Raw genomic sequence first — 23,377 nt, 5'->3', positions numbered from 1 at the left:
TTCATTTATAGGCAACCTTTCTTATATTTCCTTCACAGTACAACAAATTTCTGCCTTAGCAAAGTGAAGCAAAGCAGGAAAAGCATCAAACCAAATGCCTTTTGGTTGATGAAATGGGATCAAAATGCATTTCCACATGGTCATAAAATAAAGTAACAAAATGACAGAAAACTTTTGCTTTGGTCTGATCATTGATGGCTTATAAACTCCTTTGTTGTTATGATTTATTTAACCAAAAAGGATTCTTCTAAAAAGATGATTACTTGATTGGGTTACTTGTGCAAAAAACACAAATACAAGGGTTAAGGGTAATAAGTGATCCAACAACAAGTGAACAAAAAGGTAGAAGATTGGGTGTCAACTGTCAAGAAACATTTTGTTGACTCACATTGTCACATGCCATGGGCCCTCCTAAGTCCTAACTCCAAGGCTTATAAATATGACAATAAACTTCTCAATGACTGATTGTACCAACTACCAAGAAAAACAGCTTTAGAAAAAAAAAATGGGGTTTGTTGTACGGGAGACAAACAAGGCATCATATGGCCTCTTTTGGATCCAAGTATGTGGAATCAACTAATTAAAAGGAGTATAAATTATTTTCTGCATCATTAACACATGATCGCATCTCTAAATGCATTTTCAACCCCCCCCCCTCCCCACCCCAAAATAAAAAATCTCTCAATGCATACCTCACCAAAAAGATATCTATGTGGCCATTTTATAAATCTATTGTAGACAATTTGTAGGAATGTCACATGATATTTGATGTTATCAAAATATAGTCTGCTGTAGCTTGTAGGGGTGCAAATTTGGTCTTGATGGTACAAGCCTATCTTGAGTCCGAACAGGGCCTGGGTTGAGATACCCTGGTCTTGAGGACGGGTTAGGGTTGAGAATTTTTGGTCTTAAACTAGGATCGAATCGGACCAGGATTGAGACCTTTGGTTAAGCCCGACCCGTCCCAATCCAACCTGACCTGCCTTCTTTTTACTGTTTTTTCTTTTTATTCTTATTCATCTTTCTTTTTCTTGCTCAGCCGCTTTTTCTTTGTTCGTTTTCCTTTAGAGCCACCTCGATTCGGGATATTAGAACATCAATCACATTAGAGATTTTGTCTTCTTTCTTTCTTCATCCCCCTAGCCTAGCCAGCCCATGCATCTCTTTTCCCCCCATGGTTAGAGAGAATCAGGATCAGTTCGGTCAAACTCTAAGGGTGGATCAGGGTTGGATTTTTTTGGCCTTGAGTCAGGGGCGGCCCTGGGCCCAATTAAAGGGACTCGGGGTTGGACTGAGATTTAAAAAAACCCGGCTCAATCCAGTCCTATTGCAGCCCTAGTCTACTATCTCGGACTTAAAGAGTTTCCTCTCCCCTAATCTAACATCGATTATCCATGAGGAGAATTTTGGTCCTTTAGGACATATAAGTGGAGAAAGGAAACCTCGCCTAATAGATGCATTTGTTGGGGTGTGAATACATATCTATACAATTTGGTATTAGAGTTAGATATAGGGGCATTCTTGGGATGTGGGTTTGGGGGCACTAACACCTGGGTCCCACTTGTGGTGTGGGTCTCTCCTCGCGTGGGTCTTCTTGGCAATGACACTTAAAGAGAACCCCTCCCCAACCCCACATCCACTAGCATTGGTGAGAAGGAAACTCCCAAATTGATGCATGGAGAGGTTTGAGCTTGAAAGTAGAGAATGGAAACACCCAAATTGATGCATCAATTGAGGTATGGATCCGGACCCATGACAATGTGCTCTTTTATAAGATTATTCTTATAGGGAGATGGTTGGGCATGCCGCAGGTTTTTCTGGTTTTCCATTGCGCTGTGCGCTCAGTTCCATTATGACTACGGACAAAAATTCTGTCGGGAGGCTCAAGTCTGGGCTTAAAATGGCCTTTCAGAGCTGTAAAGTTTAGAATTCAGATAAAAATTGCTAGGATTCATCTGCGACTCAAACTGGGTAGATATCAGAACCAATTATTGAGCCCTTTGGAATTTAACTTTCGTTGGCTCTACTGGGCTGCTTATGATTTTAATAATTCCATCAGGAACATCTTCTTAAATCTTGTCTAGATTTCCTTAACCCACTCCCCCAAAACCTTGTCTAGAGTAGGGTTTAAAAACACGGTTTTCGGATCCGGATTTACCCGAAATGTGGGTTTCAATGCCCTAGCCAGACTTTGGGTCTGATCCTGATTTTTCTTAGGCAACCCATTTTAGAACTTTTTTTCTGGATGAAAACACCTCCATAGAAGAGAAATATTATTAAGCCTTAATGGGCAAGAAGGGATGAGAACCTGAAACGTATATTTCATAGAGATTTAATGAAACCTACTTAGAGGGCAAAAGGGGGCCAAAATTCTCTATCACATTTAAGAGATTTTCATATATAGTTGTAAGTGTATTAGTGTAATCACCAAATTCCACAGTCATCATCATCATCATCTAAGGTGGTGGCCTGTCTGACTCTGCAAACCCAAAAAAGATAAAAGAGACCAGATGGGGTTGAGGCCTAAATTCAATGGGGAGGGGGATGGGTGGGGACATAAAATTATTTTTTTGGGGGGTAGAAAACTTAGAAACTGGTTAGGAAATTCAAAGAGAAGTTTGGTAAGTGAGTACAGGTGGGCTCCATCTCAGCACCCCTTTTGCTATATGTGGCCTATTTTATGTGTATTTATGTATATAATTAATGGTATCAGTGTGAGGCTTCATCACCTGCCGACATTGCATTTTGTTTGGTGAAGGGTGTTTATACCTTCACCATAAAAATATTAATAGAAATTAACTCCCTAGATTTGCTAATGTAAGCTTTCTTTCTTTCACACACTGAGATAATATATTCACTAAGGTGATGTCACATTATGATTGGACTCTGGGTTCATTGCAGTAAAGTTTAATGAGCAGAATTGGAATTGGGATTAGATCAGAATCAATCAGAATCGATTAAGACTCGATCATAATTTGAAGGAAATCTGCCTTGACCTTAGATTTTGGATGGGAATCCGTCAAATCTTCGACCCTGTTCATTCATGATCCAAAACACCTTTCTTCAGTCCACTCAAAAGATCAGATAAAATAAATGAAGAGACTCTCTCACTGTTAAGGATAAGGATCCGTTGGTATTTCAAATATTCAATTTTATTTGAATTAGTCAACACTTATCTAAAACTAGCTGTTGTAACTAATTGGGTTTATCCCATTGTAACAGATACGAATGTAACAACACTTTGAATTCAAGTTTATAAATATCATCACTACCCAACAAAGTGGGCAAGGTGAGATTCATTCCAATTCAAACTCTCTATCTCTCACATGGTATCAGTCGACCTTATCGATTCCTGGTAATCTGTTGCCTTCTTCAACGACTCTATCTTAGCATTCATCTACTGCAAAGACTGTTCTTCCTCAACAATGTCTTCTTCTTCCTCAACACCTGCGTTTCAGCATCATTTAACCTTGAAACTTACCTGTGATAATTTTCTTCTGTGGAAAACACAATTGTTTCCTCTTCTTCGATGCCAAGACTTAATGGGTTACATCGATGGCACAATTAAATGCCCACCCATGCATCATACTACTGCTGAATCTACTGAAGAAATTCCAAATCCTTACTCGATTGGATTCGGAAAGATCACGGTACTCAGGATAATTTCATCACTCTCACCGAAGTATTGCCATATGTCGTCGGGCTCGACACATCTGCGAAGTCCGAGTGCTCTCCAATCTGCGATCGGATCTCTCTCACGACAGTGTTCTCCAACTCCATATGCACAAAACCTCACCAAAGGTGATAAGTCCGCTTCGCTTATCTTCGCGAAGTCAAATATATATCCGATCAACTTGCTGCAGCCAATCGTCCTCTCTCCAATGAGGAATTAAATGCTATTGTCTTCAAAAACATTGGACCTGATTTTAGCGATATTGTCACTGCTCTTTCTACAAAGACTGAACCTCTCACTTTTCATGATCTTCATCGATTACTCTTGAGTCATGAACTACGGTTGAAGAGTGCTCAGGTACCCATTGAAGCAAATCTTACTCATGTACCACCACCCACTGCTGCCACAACATCAGCACTCACTTCAAATGCTTCCCCTACAAACTCTAGCATTACTAATTATTCCAACCGAGCACAAGGACAGCGGCAAAGAAATAGAAGAGATCGCTGCCAGATCTGCAGCAAGTTCAACCATACTGCTAGCAAATGTTATTTCCACTACACCAATCCACCTCCTACAAATCCATCACCATCTGCTAATATGGTTGGCATATTACCTACTCCTCCGTCCATGAGCGATTGGTTCCCAGACACAGCAGCAACCCATCATGTCACACCGGATATCAGTAACCTGCAAATCTCTGCACCATATAATGGTAATGATTCCTTGCGCGTAGGTAATGGGGTTGGATTAAACATTAGCAATATTGGCTCACTTCACCATGGATAGAAAATATCTAGGATCAAAGTAACTATATTACCGGATCAGGCTCCTCTACGAAGTGTGCTGAAAAATAGTCAACACACCCTTAAAGCTCGACACATGACCAAGATGCTGTTCAGATGGCGAGGATGGATACGCCCACCACAGCGATCTAGATCCTATTATTACCTATTAAAAGAAAAAGAAGAAGATAGGGAACATTTATTGGCGTCCAATCCATCCAAAAGGATTACCAACTGGGTCCATGATGGATAGCAACACCATATCCATACACCATCTGTATTCTGTATCAGATACCATGTGAGTTAGGGAGGGGTAAAAAGCCTTCAATCTACTTGATAGGTAGAAGAAAAACTTCAATAATGGCTTTTGTAAATTGCCACTCTGTTTGGGAACAAGTGGGATTTAGATCCATTTGCAATGGATAAACCTTCATTTGGGGGAATCAGATTCCCAGACCCATCCACTTCTCATGCCACTGGCAGATGAGGATTAATTGAGGAGGGCAAATCACCTCCGCATAATTTCATAAATTTTGTAGGGTTTAGGTTATGGTGCTCAAGTGCCCAATAACCTATCTTGAAAAGGGTTTTAAAGTCTGGATAAGAGAGGCGGAAAATGGGGTTGTGGTGGTTAATGAAGTTTGACCCTCTCCAGGTTGCAAGTCACACTGCTTAATGCTCCAATTATCTCTGTCTATAATCCAATTGAACTGAAAACCTATATTAAATCAAACTACTTTACTGAACAAAGGAGTCAGCGAATCCTTCATTAGTCATTAAATTAACCCCAGATTTCAACCATGAGGTCCAAACTCCAAAGTCCAAACCCTCTTATCTTACCTTCATTAGTCATTAAATTAACCTCAGATTTCAACCATGAGGTCCAAACTCCAGAGTCCAAACCCTCTTATCTTACCTCCACACTTCTATATCACAAGTCTGAGCTCTGTCTCTGTCTTGAACTCATAGACCCACATCCACCCAATCTCAGTCCTCTCTTCTTTCTCTTTTACAGAGTCTCTGGTTTGCATTTCTGTGACTGTTTTTTTAAGCTCTTAAACACATATTTTCAATTTCTTTTTCCTCTTTAATTGCTTTTAATATATCTTTCCCAACCCCCCCCCTTGGGTAATTGGGATAGATTTGTCTTTAACAATTCATGACAGGAGAAACGGTTCCCTCCTACATGGCAGTATCAAAGCTCAGCGATTCGGAATTTATTCTTGAAAAACAAGCACATGGGTTCTTCTATGCAGTCCCTTTTATGGGCCTTACGGGGATTGAATTCTCATTGCTTTCCTTGAATTCTCATTGCTTTCCTCGTACGATTGTGGGTCTTCTCTAATTTTTTTTGTTCTTACTTGAAGATTACCCATCGCTTACTTCAGTAAGTTGTTCTATAATTTATTAGTACTTTTGTTCTTGGCATTTTTTTCTACTGCCCTCTGTTCTCTGGAGTGATTGAGTTGGAGATTGCAGGATTCAATCTCCAGTTATCTCACTAGCAGGGGAAGAAAGATGGGGTTGCGAGTGATTCTTCTGCTGGTGAAACTCTGCATCGTTTTCATACCTTTGCGTGCTCATGGATCTGCAGGTAAGAGACACCAATGTGTTTATTTTGGTTTCAGTTGGATTTCACAAATTTCGTTTTTGATAAATTGTACTCTTTGTTTGGATATTTTTTTTTGTTTATGGGAACAATTGCTCTCGTGATCAGGAGAACTTTACCTATTTGAATAAGTTGTCAGTTTTGTTTTGGGTTGAGTTTGATCCAAACTGGCTTTCATCTTTTAGGACGAGAAGATAAGATTGGAGATCCTTAGTCTTGGTTGGACTTTGTTGTTTCAAAGTTCACTTTGTCCAGGGTTTGCTGAGATCCCCTTGATTTCGTAATGTCTACTTTTAGCTTCGTCAATCCTAGCTCAAGCTTCCTCCTGGGAATGAGTAGTCTTTGAGCTTTCAGGCGATGAGGAACATGCATAATTCAATGGAGGACATCTTGTTTTTCCTAAAACCACTCCTTGATATCTAGATCAACCCAAAAAGTGATGAGCATCACTAAAATGGGTTCACTTTACCCAACTGATGATAAATTCGGGGTTTGCCAACTATAGATGCACCTTTTATCTAGAAAATAGTCTGAATTTTCTTTTAAGCCATTTGATAGAATTAAAATTTTGTTTTATAGACATTTTAAAACCCATTAATCACAGGTACACTTTTGGTCCCAGGCTGGTAGAGTTCCATATTCATCTTCTATATGTTTTATTAGTAACATGGTATTTGCTCTAATTTGAGGTACGGTTTCTATGAGTTGTTCAGATCTGTGATGACAAGTAGCAGCTAATTAGCTATGCACAGAAACGCTTCAAACTAAGAGCCTCTCCATGCCTGACACTCTTTAAGTACAAATGCTGAAACTCGACTTGTATCCCCTGTACCTTGTAAAGTAGATTATGCACAAACAAGGTTTTCCTCTTTCCGGTAGAAGATTAAAGTTGTAAACAATATAAGGAAAGTGAACTCTTGATTTAACTCATATCTAGACATTGAATTGTTTGATAGAGTCAGTCTACATTTTGAATTTGTTGCTGTGCTGGATGATATACTATGTCCCTGACATTGTCAAGTTCTTGCTGTCTTTTTTGTGTTTTGGACCAACACCACCGATGGATTTATATTATATTGCACTGTATAATATTTTTCCATTGCTGGCAAATCTTTCTGCACTTCCTCCAACTGAAGAAGGAGAACGTGGTCTTGGCTATCATGGAAAGCCAATGAGGACTGGCACACCAAGTCCATCCCCGCGGCATTATGGTAATCTTGCTTTATTGACAAAGATAAATTGCTGTTTGGATAGGGAACTTTTACTAAACTTAGGGCTTAATGATCCAGGCTCAGTTTTACATCCTCCAATGGTATCAGCACTCCATGATTCTGGACCTGTGTCTCCATATGCTGAAGGTTTAGTGCCATCCATGCCACCAAGTCCTCCTACAGTATTGCCACCACATGAGTTGGCACCAACTCCACTGCCTGAACCCGTTCGAGTGCCTACACCATCAATTCTACGAAGATCACCTCATAGAAGGCATCCAGATGGTAATACTTCTGTCACATGGTCACTTTCTGCATATAAATGCTTGATTAAGGCTTCAATCAATAACTTTAAATTTGTTATAATATGGCTCCTGTTTTATAACGATACAGTGCCAGTTGCATCACCACCAGGGAAATTGCCATGGAAGTCACCATCCTTCAAGCCAACTTTCCCAGGAACAACTCCATCTTCACTGCCAGGTGCTTCTCGTAATATCATGAGTAATTCATTTGAGGAGCATTTATTCTGGAATAATTTATTGCTCCTTTGGTCAATTGAAGCACATTAGTTCTCCAGTAGCTTATGGAAGTTCTGTCCTGAGCATCACACCTATAGACCTGTTTTGAGTATTGGGATGACATGGCAAGGGTACTGGTGGAGCTGTATGGATGTGAATCTGAGCCACAAAATTTTTTTCAGAATAATATTTCATTTTTTAGATATATGAAAATATTCTATTTATAAATATTTTTGAAGTATAGGGAAGAGGAACGCTGCCCAGTCGTGTGGCCCCTGCACCAGCGTGGGGGCCAATGAGGGGACATGCAAGGACATCAACCAAGGGGGATTTTTCATTTGTAAGGGGGCAGGGCGGTCATTTCAAGAGGGCTGTGTCTGGGCGCAGGCTGCACGCAACCAGGCAGCGTTCTTTTTCCCTTAAGTATATTATTGTGTGCTCTGTACTATCTCCATATCTGTGGCTCTGTGCCCTGAGATTTGATTGTCATGCAAGTCCAACATCTAGAAACTTTTGTAATTGATGTTAGGTTCGATATGTCACAATATGATGTTACAGACCATGCTGCTCCAAAAGCAACCCCTTTCCCTAGCAGGAAAGGATATGGAGTCCCACTTGCTGCTCCTCCAAAGGAATCATTCAACCATTTATCGCCACAGAATAGGTCCCCAATTAAAGGTAGTTATACAACTTGAGCTTATTCAAGTTATTTTCTTTTATTTGGTGTGGGAAACATGAAGTTTCATACTTATGAGTCTCAACCTGTCTGCAGGTTCTTTCCCTGTTGTAGCCCCTGCACCATACAAAGCTGTCAGGCCATCTGCCAAAGCACCTGTCCCTTCCAAGTCATCTCTTCAGCCCCGTGCCAGGAAAAGGTTTCAGAGTCCTGCATCGTCTCCTTCAATATCGATACATCGGCATCATCATGCAGAAAAAAGAGCTAACACAGCTATTCCTGCACCATCATATCTACCTCCTCCTCCTACTTCCTACTGGCTAGGTTCGTTTTTTTTTTTAAATAAGTATCATGGCTTGATGATTATTGTATAATGACCCTCTTCAGACCACGCAGTGGCAGGAGCCTCGTGCTCTGGGTACGCCCTTTCAATAATATGTTTCTATAGGGTTGTTTTTTGTTGCTTATAATTTTGTAGGTTTCAAAAATGAAAATATGTACCTTTCCTTTTCTTTGATTATAATATTAAAGGTCCAATTATTCTTCAAGCTCCTTCAAATGTTCCTGTAGTTCCCCCAAAGAAGAGTAGACTAAGGCATCATAGTCCACTGTCCTTCGCTCCAGGTGAGTTTGCCAGATTGATGACTTGTTCGATGGTTTTTCTGCTATAAAAAACTGGTTTTTATTCTCTAATTTCTAACTCTTTTCCTGCATGGTAGGTCCATCTGGCCCAGTAGTCAATTCTCCATTTCCTCCAACAGAGGAATCAGGCTCTCCTGGACCTGTGCAATCACCTACAGGACCATCTGGTCAAACTGCAAGTATGGAAGTCTCATGTTCTCTGTTATGTTATGACTTGTTTGACATGGTGTTTCCACAATGAAAAAGCTGGTTTTTGTTCTTTAATTTCTAACTCTTTTCCTGCATGGTAGGTCCTTCTGCCTCAGCAGTCAAATCTCCATTTCCTTCAATAGAGAAATCTGGCTCTCCTGAACCTATGCAATCACCAACAGTACCATCTGGTCAAACTGAAAGTATGGGAAGTCTCTTGTTCTATCTTATGCTCTGTTTTGGTTTCTCTGTTTCTTTTACTGTAAACTTAGCAAACTATAATCATCATGTTTTATGTTGGCAAGGACCTCTTCTTCCCCCTAAAGTTTCTCCTCGACGGCCTTCTCCAAGAAATCCTTTGATGCCAATTCCTTCTCCAGTTAGGGCACTACCACCTCCACCTCCTAACCAAGGTAAACAAACTTTTCTCTCTAAGCGAGCTTATATTTTTTGTTCTAATTGCTCCAAATTTATACTCTTTGTCTTAGTATTTTTGGAAACTGACTATATTTTGATCCCTATTTGTAGATTGTACATCACTGACATGCACAGAGCCATTAACAAATACCCCTCCAGGATCCCCATGTGGCTGTGTTTGGCCAATACAAGTTGGAGTTCGCCTTAGTGTTGCCTTGTACACCTTCTTTCCTTTGGTTTCGGAGTTAGCTGAAGAAATAGCAGCTGGGGTTTTCATGAAACAAAGTCAAGTACGCATAATGGGAGCAAATGCAGCCAACCAGCAGCCAGAGAAGACCATTGTCCTCATTGATCTGGTACCACTTGGGGAAAAGTTTGATAATACAACAGCAATTTTGACCTTCGAGAAATTTTGGCATAAGCAGGTTACCATAAAGACTTCCTTCTTTGGCGACTATGAAGTACTATATGTACGCTATCCAGGTATATATGTACTCTGCAGATTCTGGATATTCTTTGTAGGCTATATCATTGAGCTTGTATTTGTTTATAATGCTGCATCTATCCAGGCCTTCCTCCCTCTCCACCTTTGGCATCCTCAAGCATTGGCACAGCGGATGCTGGGCCATACTCTGGCCGTGACAATAATGGAAGGGCAATAAAGCCTTTGGGAGTTGATGTTAGGAGGAGACGAAAAGGAGGACTTGGTGGCAGTATGATTGCAATCATAGTCCTTTCATCTTCCATAGTCATGGTTTTATGTATTGGAGCTGCTTGGCTGCTGTTGTTTAAATGTCGTGACCACACTAGTCAACCGGCACTGATTCCTTCAACTTTAGTGCCTTCCCTTGCAAAACCATCGGGTAATGCTTTAGGAACATGCAAAATCAAAGGGTTAACCAGCACAGACTTCTCTTCCCTTCTCCCCTTCCCTTATTTTCCCTTTTTATGATGTTCAAAATTTTTAAAAATAACAGGGGCTCCTGGATATATGTTGTTTGGAAGCGGACCTAGTTCAGCATCACTTTCCTTTGGATCTAGCATTGCAACATATACAGGATCTGCCAAGACCTTTAGTGCAGCTGAAATAGAAAGAGCCGCTAATAACTTTGATCCTTCAAGAATACTTGGAGAAGGGGGCTTTGGGCGTGTCTACAAAGGTATCCTTGATGATGGGATCAATGTGGCTGTAAAAGTTCTCAAAAGAGATGACCAGCAGGGTGGCCGGGAATTCTTAGCAGAGGTTGAGATGCTTAGCCGTCTGCATCACAGGAACTTGGTCAAGCTAATTGGTATATGCACAGAAGACAATATTCGCTGCCTGGTCTATGAACTCATTCCAAATGGCAGTGTGGAGTCCCATTTACATGGTAGTATTGAGTGTTTGGTCTTGCTATTTCATTTTTTTTCCATTTTATGCTGAAGTGTTGGATATTTGAAAGTTCTTTGTTGTCTGATCCACTGTGGAAATGGTTTTTAAACTGTTCTCGTATTCTATTAGGAGTGGACAAAGAAGTGGCTCCACTTGATTGGGGTGCCCGTATGAAGATTGCTCTTGGTGCAGCTCGAGGTCTAGCCTATCTGCATGAAGACTCAAGCCCCCGTGTTATTCATCGGGATTTCAAGTCCAGCAACATCTTGTTGGAACATGATTTTACCCCTAAAGTGTCTGATTTCGGATTGGCGAGAACAGCTTTGGATGAGGGCAACAAATACATCTCAACACGTGTTATGGGCACTTTCGGGTATGTTTTAGTTTTTCTTGTGATACCTGCTTTAAATTCTCCTCATGGTGCATACCTCAACCTGACAAGAGAGAGGGTGTATGGGTAAGGTGTCCATGTTGTTTAATGGTTGTAGATAAATTGAAATTGGATGTTGGTCGACGGGTATATGTTGTGATATGGTGATGTTCAATCTTGTTCTGTATTCTTGTATTGGATTTCATCTTTTTCTGTATTCTTGTACTAATTACATCTTGTTTCTTAGTTATGTAGCTCCAGAGTATGCAATGACGGGGCATCTTCTTGTAAAGAGTGACGTTTACAGTTACGGTGTAGTGCTTTTGGAGCTCCTAACAGGAAGAAAACCAGTGGATATGTCACAGCCACAAGGTCAAGAAAATCTTGTTGCTTGGGCTCGTCCACTCCTCACAAGCAAGGAGGGGCTAGAAATGATTATTGATCCTGCTCTAGGGCCTAGTGTCTCCTTTGATAGTGTGGCCAAGGTAGCTGCAATTGCTTCCATGTGTGTGCAACCAGAAGTCTCGCATCGTCCTTTTATGGGTGAGGTTGTACAAGCATTGAAGCTGGTATGCAATGAGTGTGATGGGACAAAAGAAATGGGATCAGAAAGTTATAGCCAAGAGAATTTGTCCTTTGATATGGATGCTAGAATCAGTATTGTCTCTGGTCAGCTTCCGGAGCCTTCACAAACCCTATACCCCATTTCAGACCATGATTCCATCCTGGAAGCCCGAATGGCACTATCAGCTTCAGATGTATTCAATACATCAGTGGGAATTGAGAGGCAGTCATCAGGGTCTTTTCGGAGGCACTCAAGTTCGGGTCCCCTGAGGACAGGGAGGAGCAGGCAGTTTTGGCAGAGATTAAGAGGATCATCTAGAGGCAGCATGAGTGAGCATGGACTTGCATTCAGGTTATGGACGGGATCCCATTGACTAATTCAGGGACCCATCCAGAAGAATTACTTGTACCACCTTGAGGTTCATAATTTTGTAACATGATGCAGGTTATGATCCATGCAGATTCATATGAAAATAACATAAAAAGAAAGGTCCAAGATGCATGGCTGGATCATGAGTTGTAAAGCTAGTCCGCCATAGCTATTGCTGCTGCTCAAAACTAAGGTTTGCTTCAGTTGTGATAGCAGAGTCATGGCATCCTCTCTTGCCCATGACCCTGACAAATGCAATTTTTTGGCAAGCAATGTGGTTCTCTTGAAAACCTCAATTGAGTGTTACATGGTTATTGATCTGGGAAAAACTTCCATCATCTTGACTTGTGAAGGTAAGCAGCCGTGTCTGCAACCCTGAAGGCATGGTTTGATTGGGTCTTTTTTTTTCCCCATATATGTATGGTCTTTGAAGCTCCAAGGCTAAGGTTGGCAGGTTCATTATGGAGAATGAGGATGATGGAGCTATTATGACCTTGAAGCAGGTGGAGAAGAAGAGACCAGAAGCCGAATGACCATGCCAGAGAACAGACCTTGATCTCCCACATCAATAAACCAAACCCAATCAGTATTATTGAATCTAGCCAGTCATCAATGACCCATATCATGGTCTATTAATTCCACTCTTACCAGAGCTACTATTAAAGGACTGAGGCCTAACCTTTGGATCTCATTAACATATGCTGTACACAATAGCTGATATAGCTACCGTTACTAGAGACCTTCCTATCCACCAAACCTCACTTTTTTTATTTCATTCCAAGTCCAAAAAATTTCTCCCAAAAGACCCCTTTCCTTGTATTCGAGCCTAGGTTTTCAAACCTTGGCTACAATGGAAGGATATTGATAAGGCTAAGGAAGCCAGTAAAACCAGAAACAAGTAAGCTTATCAACCGGTTTGGTTCTGGGCATTTGGTTTGGTTCAAGTGATTGGTGATGCAATCTGAAACCAAATCGAGAACCCAGTTGATTCCAGAAACAGATATTCAAGCCGTATTTGGTTGGTTTGGTTTGGTTCTGGTTCGTATTTGGTTCCATTACAAGAAGATAGACTTATTGATTCAAATATTTGTTTTAATGATAGAGTTATAATTACAATAATTTGATGGAAGCTTTAAAGTGTGTAGCCAAATTCCCACAAGCAAGTACTCACATAGTTTTGCAATTTAAAGATATGAATTAAATAATCTTAAAACAATTTCTCATGTCAAATTAATTAAACAAGGAATTTGAATGTTACTTGGCCTAGCTACTGCATGTTGCCCAATGATTAGTTGTAGTAAATTATCGTTAATCATCTTTTTGAAATTCTGATTTTATGAATTCTAATGTGCTTTTCCCTGCATTTATTAGGGCATATATATGATTTTGATTCGCACCGGTGGCTTGTGTCTTTCAAGATCTATTTCTGCTTGTTAAAATTTTATTTTTATTTTAAATTGTGAGTTAAGAATAGGATATAGTTTTGTTTAACTAGAACACTTTGTTTTAAATGACAAGTTACTTAAAGTAAACGAACACTCCTACAAATGCTCTTAGACTTAAGTAACTTATCCCTTAAAACCCAAAAAAAAACCAAAGTGTTCTACTTAAACATAATTCTTTCTTTTATCTTAACTAACAATTTAAAATAAAAGAAAAATTACTTGGACACCCCCTAGACTATTGTCCGTTTTCTTACAATATCCAACTTTTCAAACAATTACTTGAAAACCCCTGTTCAAGTAGGAACGGGGTGAATCTTCATGTGCTTCCCGTCATGAACTTAAGGAGATGGCATGTTCATATGTTTCGTTAAACGTGAATTAGAAGTGTTAATAAGGAGATTGGTTTAAACAAATAACCCACTAGTATTACATCTAAACTAAGCTTTTCAATTAATGAGCTACAATTTTTGATTAATTTCAATAAAAAAAAAGCTTTAATTATTGATGATAATAGCATTTGGGTAAAGATGAGAATCAATAATATGATATATTTCTCACCTTAAGTTGTTAATTGCTATAAGATGGGATGTTCCACCGGGTTTGCTCAATAGCTATTTTGCTCTTGTGAAGTTGTTATCGACTGCTCTCAAGGCCTTTTGGTTCAGTTTATAATTGTGCTGGAAGTTGAACAGCAGCAACAACAATCAAGCTTGCCTAATGCCTAGCTTGTTTCTCATTTATTCACACTTGGGATATGATCATATATATCACATAAGCTCCGTTTGGTTGCAAGGGGAACTAAAGGGAAGGGAAGGAAAAATTTTCAAACCTAAAAAAGAAAATTTTATAATCAGTACCCCATGTGATTGGATAAACTACATAAATTTCTTACCATATCTAATAAAGATACATTTTACATGTAATATTTATTTTACATTTTAAACCAAAGGAAAATGGATGCAAAGTAAAGTGAAATTTAATAAACAAATATGGAATGATTTGGAGTTAGATATATTGTCACATGGGGTAATGATTAAAAAAGTTCCTTTTTTAAATATGAAAAATTCACTTTCCTTTCCTTTAATTTCCTTTGCAACCAAACAGAGCCATAATACTTGCCTTGCTTCTCATTTCTTGGTTTTTTATGCTGTTTGGGCTAAAATGCTAAACCCAAACCTGTGAAGCACTTATCCCAGATGGGATGGGATGGGCTAGGGTTGGCATATACCCCAGCACAAATTGGCCAGGCATGGCTGAGCATTTAGGAGCCCAGCCCCGCGCAGCCCACCCGATCGACTTGCAAACCTTCGATCGTTAAGGAAGATTTAGTTTCAATTGGGCTGAATTGGTTATGGGTTATTACTTGGACAACCCAAAACCAAACCGTTGAGGAAGATTTAGTTTCGGTCTGATTTCTTATCTATTTTTTGTTATCAATTTGTAATAGACTACTATTGGATCTGGTCCGGTTTCAGTTTTACATGTATACGTAAGGAAATTGACACAGTTTCAGTGCATCACAGCCACCCGTGGATCTAGGTATTGGGTTCGGTTCAACTGTATCCTGTCTGATCCTAGCATGGGTCAGGTATTAGTATTAGATACAGAATTAAAACCTAATAGGAGCTTGTGAACCCTAGGATGGTGGCCGAATGTTCACCGGGCATTGGAGGAAAACTGTCCTTTTGAAACCCAGTTTTATTCTCTTGATAGCTGATCTCCCTACTGTGAACTCTGATTGCCTGGATTTTTTTAGGATCCTTCTGTTTTCACTACTTTTCACATCCAACCAACGAATCAAAAGTTTAGATCTACTCTCTGGATTTATTAGGCTTAGGTAGGGGTGCAAGTTTGGCCCTGTTGGCCCGAACCTGCCCTGAGCCCGAACAGGGTCTGGGCTCAAAATTTCTGATCCTGAGTCAAGGTCGAGTTGGGCCAGGGTTGGGGGATTCAGACTGAGCCTGGCCTTGTCCAGCCCAACCCTGTTTTAAGTTATACTATAAAATATATATTGATATACTATACATATTATAAGCTTTAAATTTCATCAAAAAAAGTATTATAAACTTTAAATGTCACACATATTTTATTATATAATCTATTATATACTGAAAATAATAAGTGATAATATATTTTATGTAAAATTAATAATTTTTTCCCTAACCCAGCCCAACTCAGACCAGTCCATGCATCTCTCCCTTCCCCCACTCCATGATCAGGTCAATCAGGGTCAGCCTGGCCTAAAACTGAGGGCTGATCACGGTTGGATTTTTTAGGTCTTGAATCAGGGTTAGGAAAGGTCTTGGCCCAACTAAGGAGACTCAGGGTTCGGCTTTTAAAAAGCCCGATCCAACCCAACCCTGTTGCAGCCTTAGGCGTAGGTGTATTTGGCCTATTCAAATTTCAAACCCCCCAAAACATGGGATTAAAAAAAAGAAAAATTTATTTGACATGTGATTGACTGTGATATAGCACTCTTCACAAGGGTTATCTTTTTTTTTTTTTTTTTTTTTTTTTGGTGTAAACAAAGGGTGTCAATTTGGGACTACAACCGGGAATCATCCCAGAGCCGAACGAATAAAACTCGAAATCAGACCATCTCAAATGGGACGGTTCTGGACCTCTGGTATCCAATTTTGGAATCAATTAACAAACAGAAAAGAAGGGTTTTTGGGATGGGCTTTCCAACAACTTCAAAATTAAAAGAAAATTAAAAAAAACAAATATTAAGGAACCGGCTGGAACCAAAACTGCGAGGGCCCATTAAAGCAAACATATAGGCCTAATTTTAAGGGTAATGTCATTATGAAAGAGGTTTATTTGGATGTTTTGAGATTTTGAGTTGGAAGTGTGAAATTTTAGACTTATTTTGTAATCTTTGAAATGGAGACTCCTTTTAAAGTATTTGGTGTTCATAATTATGAATGCATATTAATTTGATTATTTGTATGTTTAAGATTATATATCGATTATTTACATGGTTAGGAAGGCATTTTGGACATTGTAGCTGTTCTTAGAACTGTTTTGAACGGGAAGCCGGACCGTTCCGTTAATAAGTGGGATCAGATCCCAATTTTGGTATCAGTTATAAAACATGACAGTTCTTGGATTGGCCCCTTGGGACTGGAACCGAACTCTTCCAATTACCAGCGAGGATGAATGAAATTTTTATCCTCTAGACAGTCATGATAGCATGGGTGTCCATTGCATTAGCACGAGACCAATGAGAACACACATGGGCATCAACACGGGTGAGGTTTTTACACTTCAGGGAGTGCAGGTCGCACGCAGCCTAGCAAATATCTTTTTCCTAAAATAATTAAGATGTTTTATAGTCTTACCTTCCCATCATCGTGATGGTGACCTGAGGATTGGTGTCAGGAGAATCAGTGAACGTGGAACCGTCAATGACACGTAACCCATGAACCTCAAGGACCTTATAATAAGAGTCTACCATCTTGCCTATGTGGCAGCCACCGTGGCAATGCCAGATAGTGATCGATGACTGTGTCCTTACAAAATTGCTCCACAGAATGAGTATTGTTGGTGTGTTTAGGTATCAGGTTCACATTGGCCCTGGCGGAGCTCATGTTAAGCAGCATCTCACCCGTATACACATCGTTGTTCACCAGCTGCGTGAAGATTTTGGTCCGCACGATCTTCTCAATCAAGCAGATACTAAAGACGCAACGCCATAGATCATTAGGATTTAGGATGGCTAAAATAGTTGAAAGATGAGACCCCAACCGGATCTTTATCTCCTCCAATTTCCTGCTCGGCCCAATTCCTCTAACATGCATGGGGGACTGGAATGACCACCTTACCTCTGCCCAAACACTCTGCCCAGATGAGGTCCACCACCCCCTATTAAAGGAACTGGAGAATTGCACCGAACAGAAAACTGGAGAAGATAATTTTCCAAACCCCAACCTCCAGGAGACCATCCCTTGGGGCTTGCTGCCATGGGGCCAGTGAACAATCTGGTTCTCTATCCATGTTGATATGATTGATTCACAAGTTCTGTGTCCCAACCAAGTCTCTTTATAGATCTGCATGCATGGACAAAATTTAGATTCATGATTCATGAAATCTTGATGAAGCTTATGACCCCACCATTAGACAGTAGTTGGGTCTCATACTAGTTTTGTACGGTTCAATAAATGTGCTAATATTCATCCATGACCCAACCTCCTCTCCTGCTTAGAAGGCGATTAATGCTCCTCCATTATGTTCACCAACTCTTTTCACAGTTTAAAAATTACTAAGAAATAACAAGATCCTTCGTTTAATTCCCATTTATAGGGAAGATGAATTACTTGTATGGTACTAGGATGCATATGCTGGATGTATGGAGGAATCAATGAGAGAGAAATCAATGATGAATAGTTGATCCTCTGTTTCTCTATTTTTGTTCTGTTTGTTAACACTAGTTCAATTTTTTTCCCCTAAGAATGAGTCAGGACAGAAAATGTAGTTGAGAAATAGAAACAAAAAGAAACTTCAATTCGGAACTTCTTTATTCCAAAAATAAAACTGAGAAATAAGGGGGTGGGATGGTCGACCTATCACCAAGAGACTCCATTATCACCACCTCCACCACCACTGCTACTACCACCTTTAGCGCCACCACCACCATCATTACCACCTGCACTGCCAACACCTCCTCCACCACTGCTGCTGCCATCATCACCACCACAACCGTTGCCACCTCCACCACCAACGCTGTTGCATATGGCAGTGGTGAAACAAAGAAAACAAAATTGGAGGGAGTGCCTAAGAGGCAGTGGCTTAATTATCCTGTGGCAGATGTCAACAATTCAAGTCCGCTTATCTCTAGCTTGTGAACTTAGCTGATACAAATGTATATGATAGCACCCAATTTCTCCACATAATATTGTCGTTTAGCATATTTTATATAGATTTGAAAATTCGTAGACAAAGATAGAATGCCTTATATTAGGATTGAACTAATTCAAATCAAAACAATTGGTTGTCCGACTCGGACCTATGAGGTGAAAATCTCATTTTACAATTCATTAGAATCGCTAGTATTCACCAATCAACCATACGACCGTGACAAGTAAAATTCGCACCTCCAACCAGTCAATTAACAACCGACCTCTCTACCCGTGAGCTATGGAGGAGCAATGGATTTGCCTATATAAGTCGCGGCTATAGTTTTCCTCCATGAATGTGGAGATAGGGAAATTTATAAGAAGGCAAAAAATATTTCTACATGGTCTTGGAGAAAGGGCTCTCTACGTTCTCCTGTTTTGTCGTGTGGCATGATTGGATTAGGCCCAACTTTTTGGATAAATTATTGGTTCTGTTTGTTTCAGTCTAAAATTTTATCTAGAAAATTTTTTCACTTCAAAAAATTTTAGATGTAAAATTTTAAATGTAATAAGTGTTCTAATGGTTTTTTTTTTTTTTTAATAGAAATAAATATTAGAAAATTTTTCAACATGTAAAAATTTAACATTTACAAAATAAAATTTACCGTATAAAAATTTTCAAGTAAAATTTTATGCCGAAACAAAAGGTGAAAAATCTGTAAATTCTAGCATTGAAAGAATGTGGAAGTCTATCGAATTCAACATAAACAAAATGACAACAAAAGAAGAGAGAGAGAGAGAGAGAGAAAGAAAGAAAGAAGATCAAATGTCAAAACTCTCTCTTTCACTTTCAATCTCATTGTCTTAACACTTTTCTCTCCATTAAGAATCATACAATATTTAATCAGTTCATCGAAATCAAATCGATTTATACGATTACGTTCGATTCAATTTTAAATGAAATCAAATTTGAATTGATCAATCAAAATCAAATGAATTTATACCCTTAGTTGTTATACTGATTTTGGAAAAAAGAAGACTGAAAGGTTGCGTGATGTCCTAAACAAGTAAATATAGAAAAGATGAAATAACCACCCCACCTCCTTAAACAATCTTATTGCATGTGTATACTGCTATCTCACATGGTAAGAACCACTCAAACAGAATCTCCATCACTCTGAGAAATGGAATGGAGATTCTGTTTGATTGATTCTCACCATGTGGGGTGTCACCCCCACATGGCATGGCACATGGGTAGAGGAGGATCTGTTGTTAAATTTAACCAAAAAAAAAAAAAAAAGGAAGCCAACAGCAAGGTATTTTGGTCCCTCTTTGCTTCGATGGAACCCCACGTGTGAAACAAGTTAAAGATATAGTCAAAGCAGAAGGGTATCTATATAGAGTTGGAAAAGAGAAAAGGGTGTCGAGTGTCGACACTCTCGCGCTCGTTTGCTCGCAAAAAGTTCCAACCGACTCTTCAAACGGCCACCTTTGCCCTCCGAATTTCAAAAATGTCGTCATTTATTACACCCCAGTGTGTACACCTCCTTCAGCTCTGTGCCTCTTCCTTCCTTTCACCAACTCCAATTCACGAACCCCAACTCAAATCTAACTTCCTTCTCTCTTATCTCTTCGTGTTTACCAATTTTGCAGATCCGTGCTTCTCTGCAATACCAGAAACACCTGGATTGATTGATTAACCGCCCCCCCCAAATGTCGCCCATGGCATTCTTCTTCGAGGTTAGGGTTTCGAGATTTTTCACATAGAACCCAATACTTATTGTCTCTTTTAGAACGATGGGATTCTAATCAAATTTTAATCTTGCAGGACATGGAGCCTCTACTCTACTTCAAAAGATTTGGTGGTAGATTCCACGTTTTATCAGGTATTTTATCAATTGGGATTGAAAAATTTATTCACATAAATAATATGTTATTTCTGTGCATTATGAAATTAAAAGTTAAGTCTTTCTTCTTCTTGATCGAAGAAACTCTGTCACAGTTTGTTTCGGAATCCACGTCTACAACGAGCTGTGGGGGCATTGTATCCGACGATTGCCGGAACGATTCAGAAGCGTTGGTTCTTAAAATAGTTGCTATTGCCGCAATTCTTACGGCTGGTGTTGTAGGTGTCGCAATTCCCCTCGTCGGAAAGAAACGTAAGTTCTTACGAACCGATGGGAACTTATTCGTAGCCGCGAAGGCCTTAGCGGCGGGAGTGATTCTGGCGACTGGATTCGTTCACATGCTCCCCGACGGTTCGTCTGCTCTCTCTGACCCTTGTTTGCCTGAGTATCCATGGTCGCATTTCCCGTTCGCTGGATTTATCGCCATGATGGCTTCGCTGGCCACGCTCATGTTTGATTTCGCCGGAACTCAGTTTTACGAGAGCAAACAGGAGAACAAACGAACGGACGATGAGGTCGGGGTGGCTGAAGGCTCGTCGGGCTCGTTATCGGGTGTAGGAATCGTTTCGGTGGCGGAACGGGCGGAGAAGGAAACCAATGGGAAGGTGTTTGGAGAAGAGGAGGGTGGAGGAATGCACATCGTGGGGATCCACGCGCACGCGGCGCACCATAGGCACAACCACCCGCATGGGCCGCACGAGTGCGAGGGGCACGGAGGTGGAGAGGGCTTACACGTGCACTCGCATTCGCACGGGTTTGGGGACAGCGACGAAGAGGAAGGTGGTGTTAGACATGTCGTCGTTTCACAGGTAAATACCAATTCCAATTCCAATTCCAATTCCATTTGTTTCCTTCTTCGTTCCCAATGTGATTGGGGAAGACGACTCTGTAACCGTACATTGGGTTGACCTGACTGTTGCAGGTACTGGAGTTCGGGATTGTATCGCACTCGGTGATAATCGGGTTGTCGCTGGGGGTATCGCAGAGCCCATGCACCATAAGGCCATTGATAGCGGCGTTGTCGTTTCATCAGCTATTTGAAGGGTTTGCGTTGGGAGGTTGCATCTCGCAGGCACGGTTCAAGACGATGTCTGCTACGCTAATGGCATGCTTCTTCGCCATAACGACCCCTGCGGGGATTACTGTGGGGTTGGGGGTGGTGACTTCTTACAACCCAAACAGTCCCAGGGCGTTGGTGGTGGAGGGAATTCTGGATTCTATATCTGCGGGGATCCTGGTTTACATGGCTTTGGTCGATCTCATCGCTGCTGACTTCCTCAGTAAGAGGATGAGATGTAACTTCCGTCTCCAGGTCGTCTCCTACTTTGCCCTTTTCCTCGGCGCTTTATTGATGTCTTCTCTTGCCATCTGGGCTTGAATCCTTGATCCCATCTTCACCCTTTTTTAACTCTCCCTCTCTCTCTCTCTCGGCCATTTTTTCTTGTAAGAACTAAAAGTGGAGATAGATCTCAGGATGTATTATAGTTATTTTCTGCCGCTGTGGTTCACCAATCACCATAGAGGCGAAGAATCTGAAAAAGAAAAGGAAAAAAAAAATGAAAGAGGAAAGTTTATCAACAGGTAGAGTTCCAAGTGTATAATTCTTTTTTCTTTTTTACCTTTCTTATCCCAGGGATAAACGAATTTAGCTCGTCTCGAGCTGTCCGGCAGGACTCTACTGTCAAGACACCGCAAGGCGGTAAATTACCACCTTATCCCTGCCCGAGCGTCTTGCCTGAGTGGGGGTAAGGCAATCATTTACCGTCTTGTTGTGTCTTGACAGTAGGGTCCTGCCGGGCAGCTCGGCAGTAGAGGATCCAAATTGTCTCTAGGGAGCCCAGCATGCCCAGGGTACGGCCAGCAATCGAGCTGTGCCGCACACATCCTTAGGTGTGCATCGAGATGTGTGTGACATAACTCAGTCACTGGATGCCCCCTAACAACACCTTGGGTGCACGCCTCTCTGGAGACGATCCTGATCTGGGATAAAGTTTAAAAAATTCAATTTTTTTAAAACAAAAAAACAAAATAGGGACAAACTTGTTCGATATGGGTCAATCCATGTTGATTCGAATCTAAATCCTTTACTTTCGCCTGCCCGGTACTGCTGTACGCCCTACAAACACAGTAAGATAGTGAAAAGATCGTCTTACCTTTGCTTTACCGCCTTGTTGTGTGTAGGGCACACGGCAATACCGAACAGGCGGAAGTAGAGGATCCAGATTCTACTGATTCTTATTGGCATTGTATCGATTTTTAAGTGACTGAATTCAAGCTGCATTTGCACCTATTTTTTTATGGCTCTCTCCACCTCGTGTTCTTTTGTTTCCTGTTTTGAGTGGAAGCTTTGCTTCCTCTCTGTTTGAATAAATTATTTTTTTTCTTGTGATAAAAAAAAATATTCAAGTTGCATTTGCATGAGAAATCGATTTGTTTTTATCGTCTTAGAATGTGAAATCGACTTAGAATGCATTTCGAAAAATGTATTTAAACTTAACCTCAATATTGAAAAGGTGATGGGGTTTAGGATCCGGCTCCTCTCCAGGAAGCTCAGCGCCCAGGAAGTGCCCAAGGGCATCCAAGGGTTGGGCTGTGCCTCACACATCTCGGTGTATGCTTAAGAATGTGTGCGACACAGCCCAATGGCTGGATACACCCTGGGCGTGCTGAGCTCTCGGGAGAGGAGCTCTTCTCTGGGGTTTAAGGAGGCCAATTTTCCTTCTCTCACAAAGGAAATATTCCTTCACTTTGGCCTTCGGGCATTGATGTAGCGCGAATCTGCGATCTCATA

The 23,377-nt window shown here is 40.6% G+C and overlaps 2 protein-coding genes across 9 annotated transcripts; both read left to right on the top strand.

The window, feature by feature from the left end:
• Positions 1-5,765: 5,765 nt before the first annotated feature.
• Positions 5,766-12,719, top strand: LOC122654482 (receptor-like serine/threonine-protein kinase ALE2). 8 transcript variants are annotated; one of them, XM_043848581.1, is made up of 15 exons: positions 5,766-6,052; positions 7,150-7,278; positions 7,357-7,563; positions 7,672-7,761; positions 8,358-8,477; positions 8,572-8,799; positions 9,007-9,099; positions 9,195-9,296; positions 9,408-9,509; positions 9,612-9,719; positions 9,835-10,206; positions 10,293-10,586; positions 10,701-11,093; positions 11,225-11,468; positions 11,713-12,719. In XM_043848581.1, exons 1-15 carry the CDS (start codon positions 5,977-5,979, stop codon positions 12,401-12,403), a joined length of 3,249 nt encoding a protein of 1,082 aa, XP_043704516.1. In that variant the 5' UTR covers positions 5,766-5,976; the 3' UTR covers positions 12,404-12,719. The 8 variants fall into 8 exon arrangements, with proteins under 8 accessions (XP_043704516.1, XP_043704518.1, XP_043704517.1 ...); XM_043848583.1 differs by lacking the exon at positions 9,195-9,296 and having other exon boundaries at positions 5,767-6,052; XM_043848582.1 differs by lacking the exon at positions 9,195-9,296 and having other exon boundaries at positions 5,767-6,052; positions 9,405-9,509.
• Positions 12,720-20,328: 7,609 nt separating this feature from the next.
• Positions 20,329-22,001, top strand: LOC122653545 (zinc transporter 4, chloroplastic-like). Its single transcript, XM_043847406.1, has 4 exons — positions 20,329-20,419; positions 20,508-20,565; positions 20,668-21,395; positions 21,509-22,001. Exons 1-4 carry the CDS (start codon positions 20,393-20,395, stop codon positions 21,962-21,964), a joined length of 1,269 nt encoding a protein of 422 aa, XP_043703341.1. The 5' UTR covers positions 20,329-20,392; the 3' UTR covers positions 21,965-22,001.
• The last annotated feature ends 1,376 nt before the right edge of the window (positions 22,002-23,377 follow it).

The sequence above is a fragment of the Telopea speciosissima genome, chromosome 3 (assembly GCF_018873765.1).
Source record: "Telopea speciosissima isolate NSW1024214 ecotype Mountain lineage chromosome 3, Tspe_v1, whole genome shotgun sequence".
Lineage (NCBI taxonomy): Eukaryota > Viridiplantae > Streptophyta > Magnoliopsida > Proteales > Proteaceae > Telopea > Telopea speciosissima.
The sequence above is the reverse complement of the archived record's forward strand: the minus strand, read 5'-3'. Positions and strand labels throughout refer to the sequence as shown.

Excerpts from the sequence above, each read along its gene's own strand:
- LOC122654482 (XM_043848581.1), top strand. The coding sequence starts at position 5,977 with ATGGGGTTGCGAGTGATTCTTCTGCTGGTGAAACTCTGCATCGTTTTC. Across the intron at positions 9,100-9,194 it reads TCCACTGTCCTTCGCTCCAG|GTCCATCTGGCCCAGTAGTC; the intron begins GTGAGTTTGCCA and ends CCTGCATGGTAG. Across the intron at positions 9,510-9,611 it reads ACCATCTGGTCAAACTGAAA|GACCTCTTCTTCCCCCTAAA; the intron begins GTATGGGAAGTC and ends TATGTTGGCAAG.
- LOC122653545 (XM_043847406.1), top strand. The coding sequence starts at position 20,393 with ATGTCGCCCATGGCATTCTTCTTCGAG. Across the intron at positions 20,420-20,507 it reads CCATGGCATTCTTCTTCGAG|GACATGGAGCCTCTACTCTA; the intron begins GTTAGGGTTTCG and ends TTAATCTTGCAG. Across the intron at positions 21,396-21,508 it reads GACATGTCGTCGTTTCACAG|GTACTGGAGTTCGGGATTGT; the intron begins GTAAATACCAAT and ends TGACTGTTGCAG.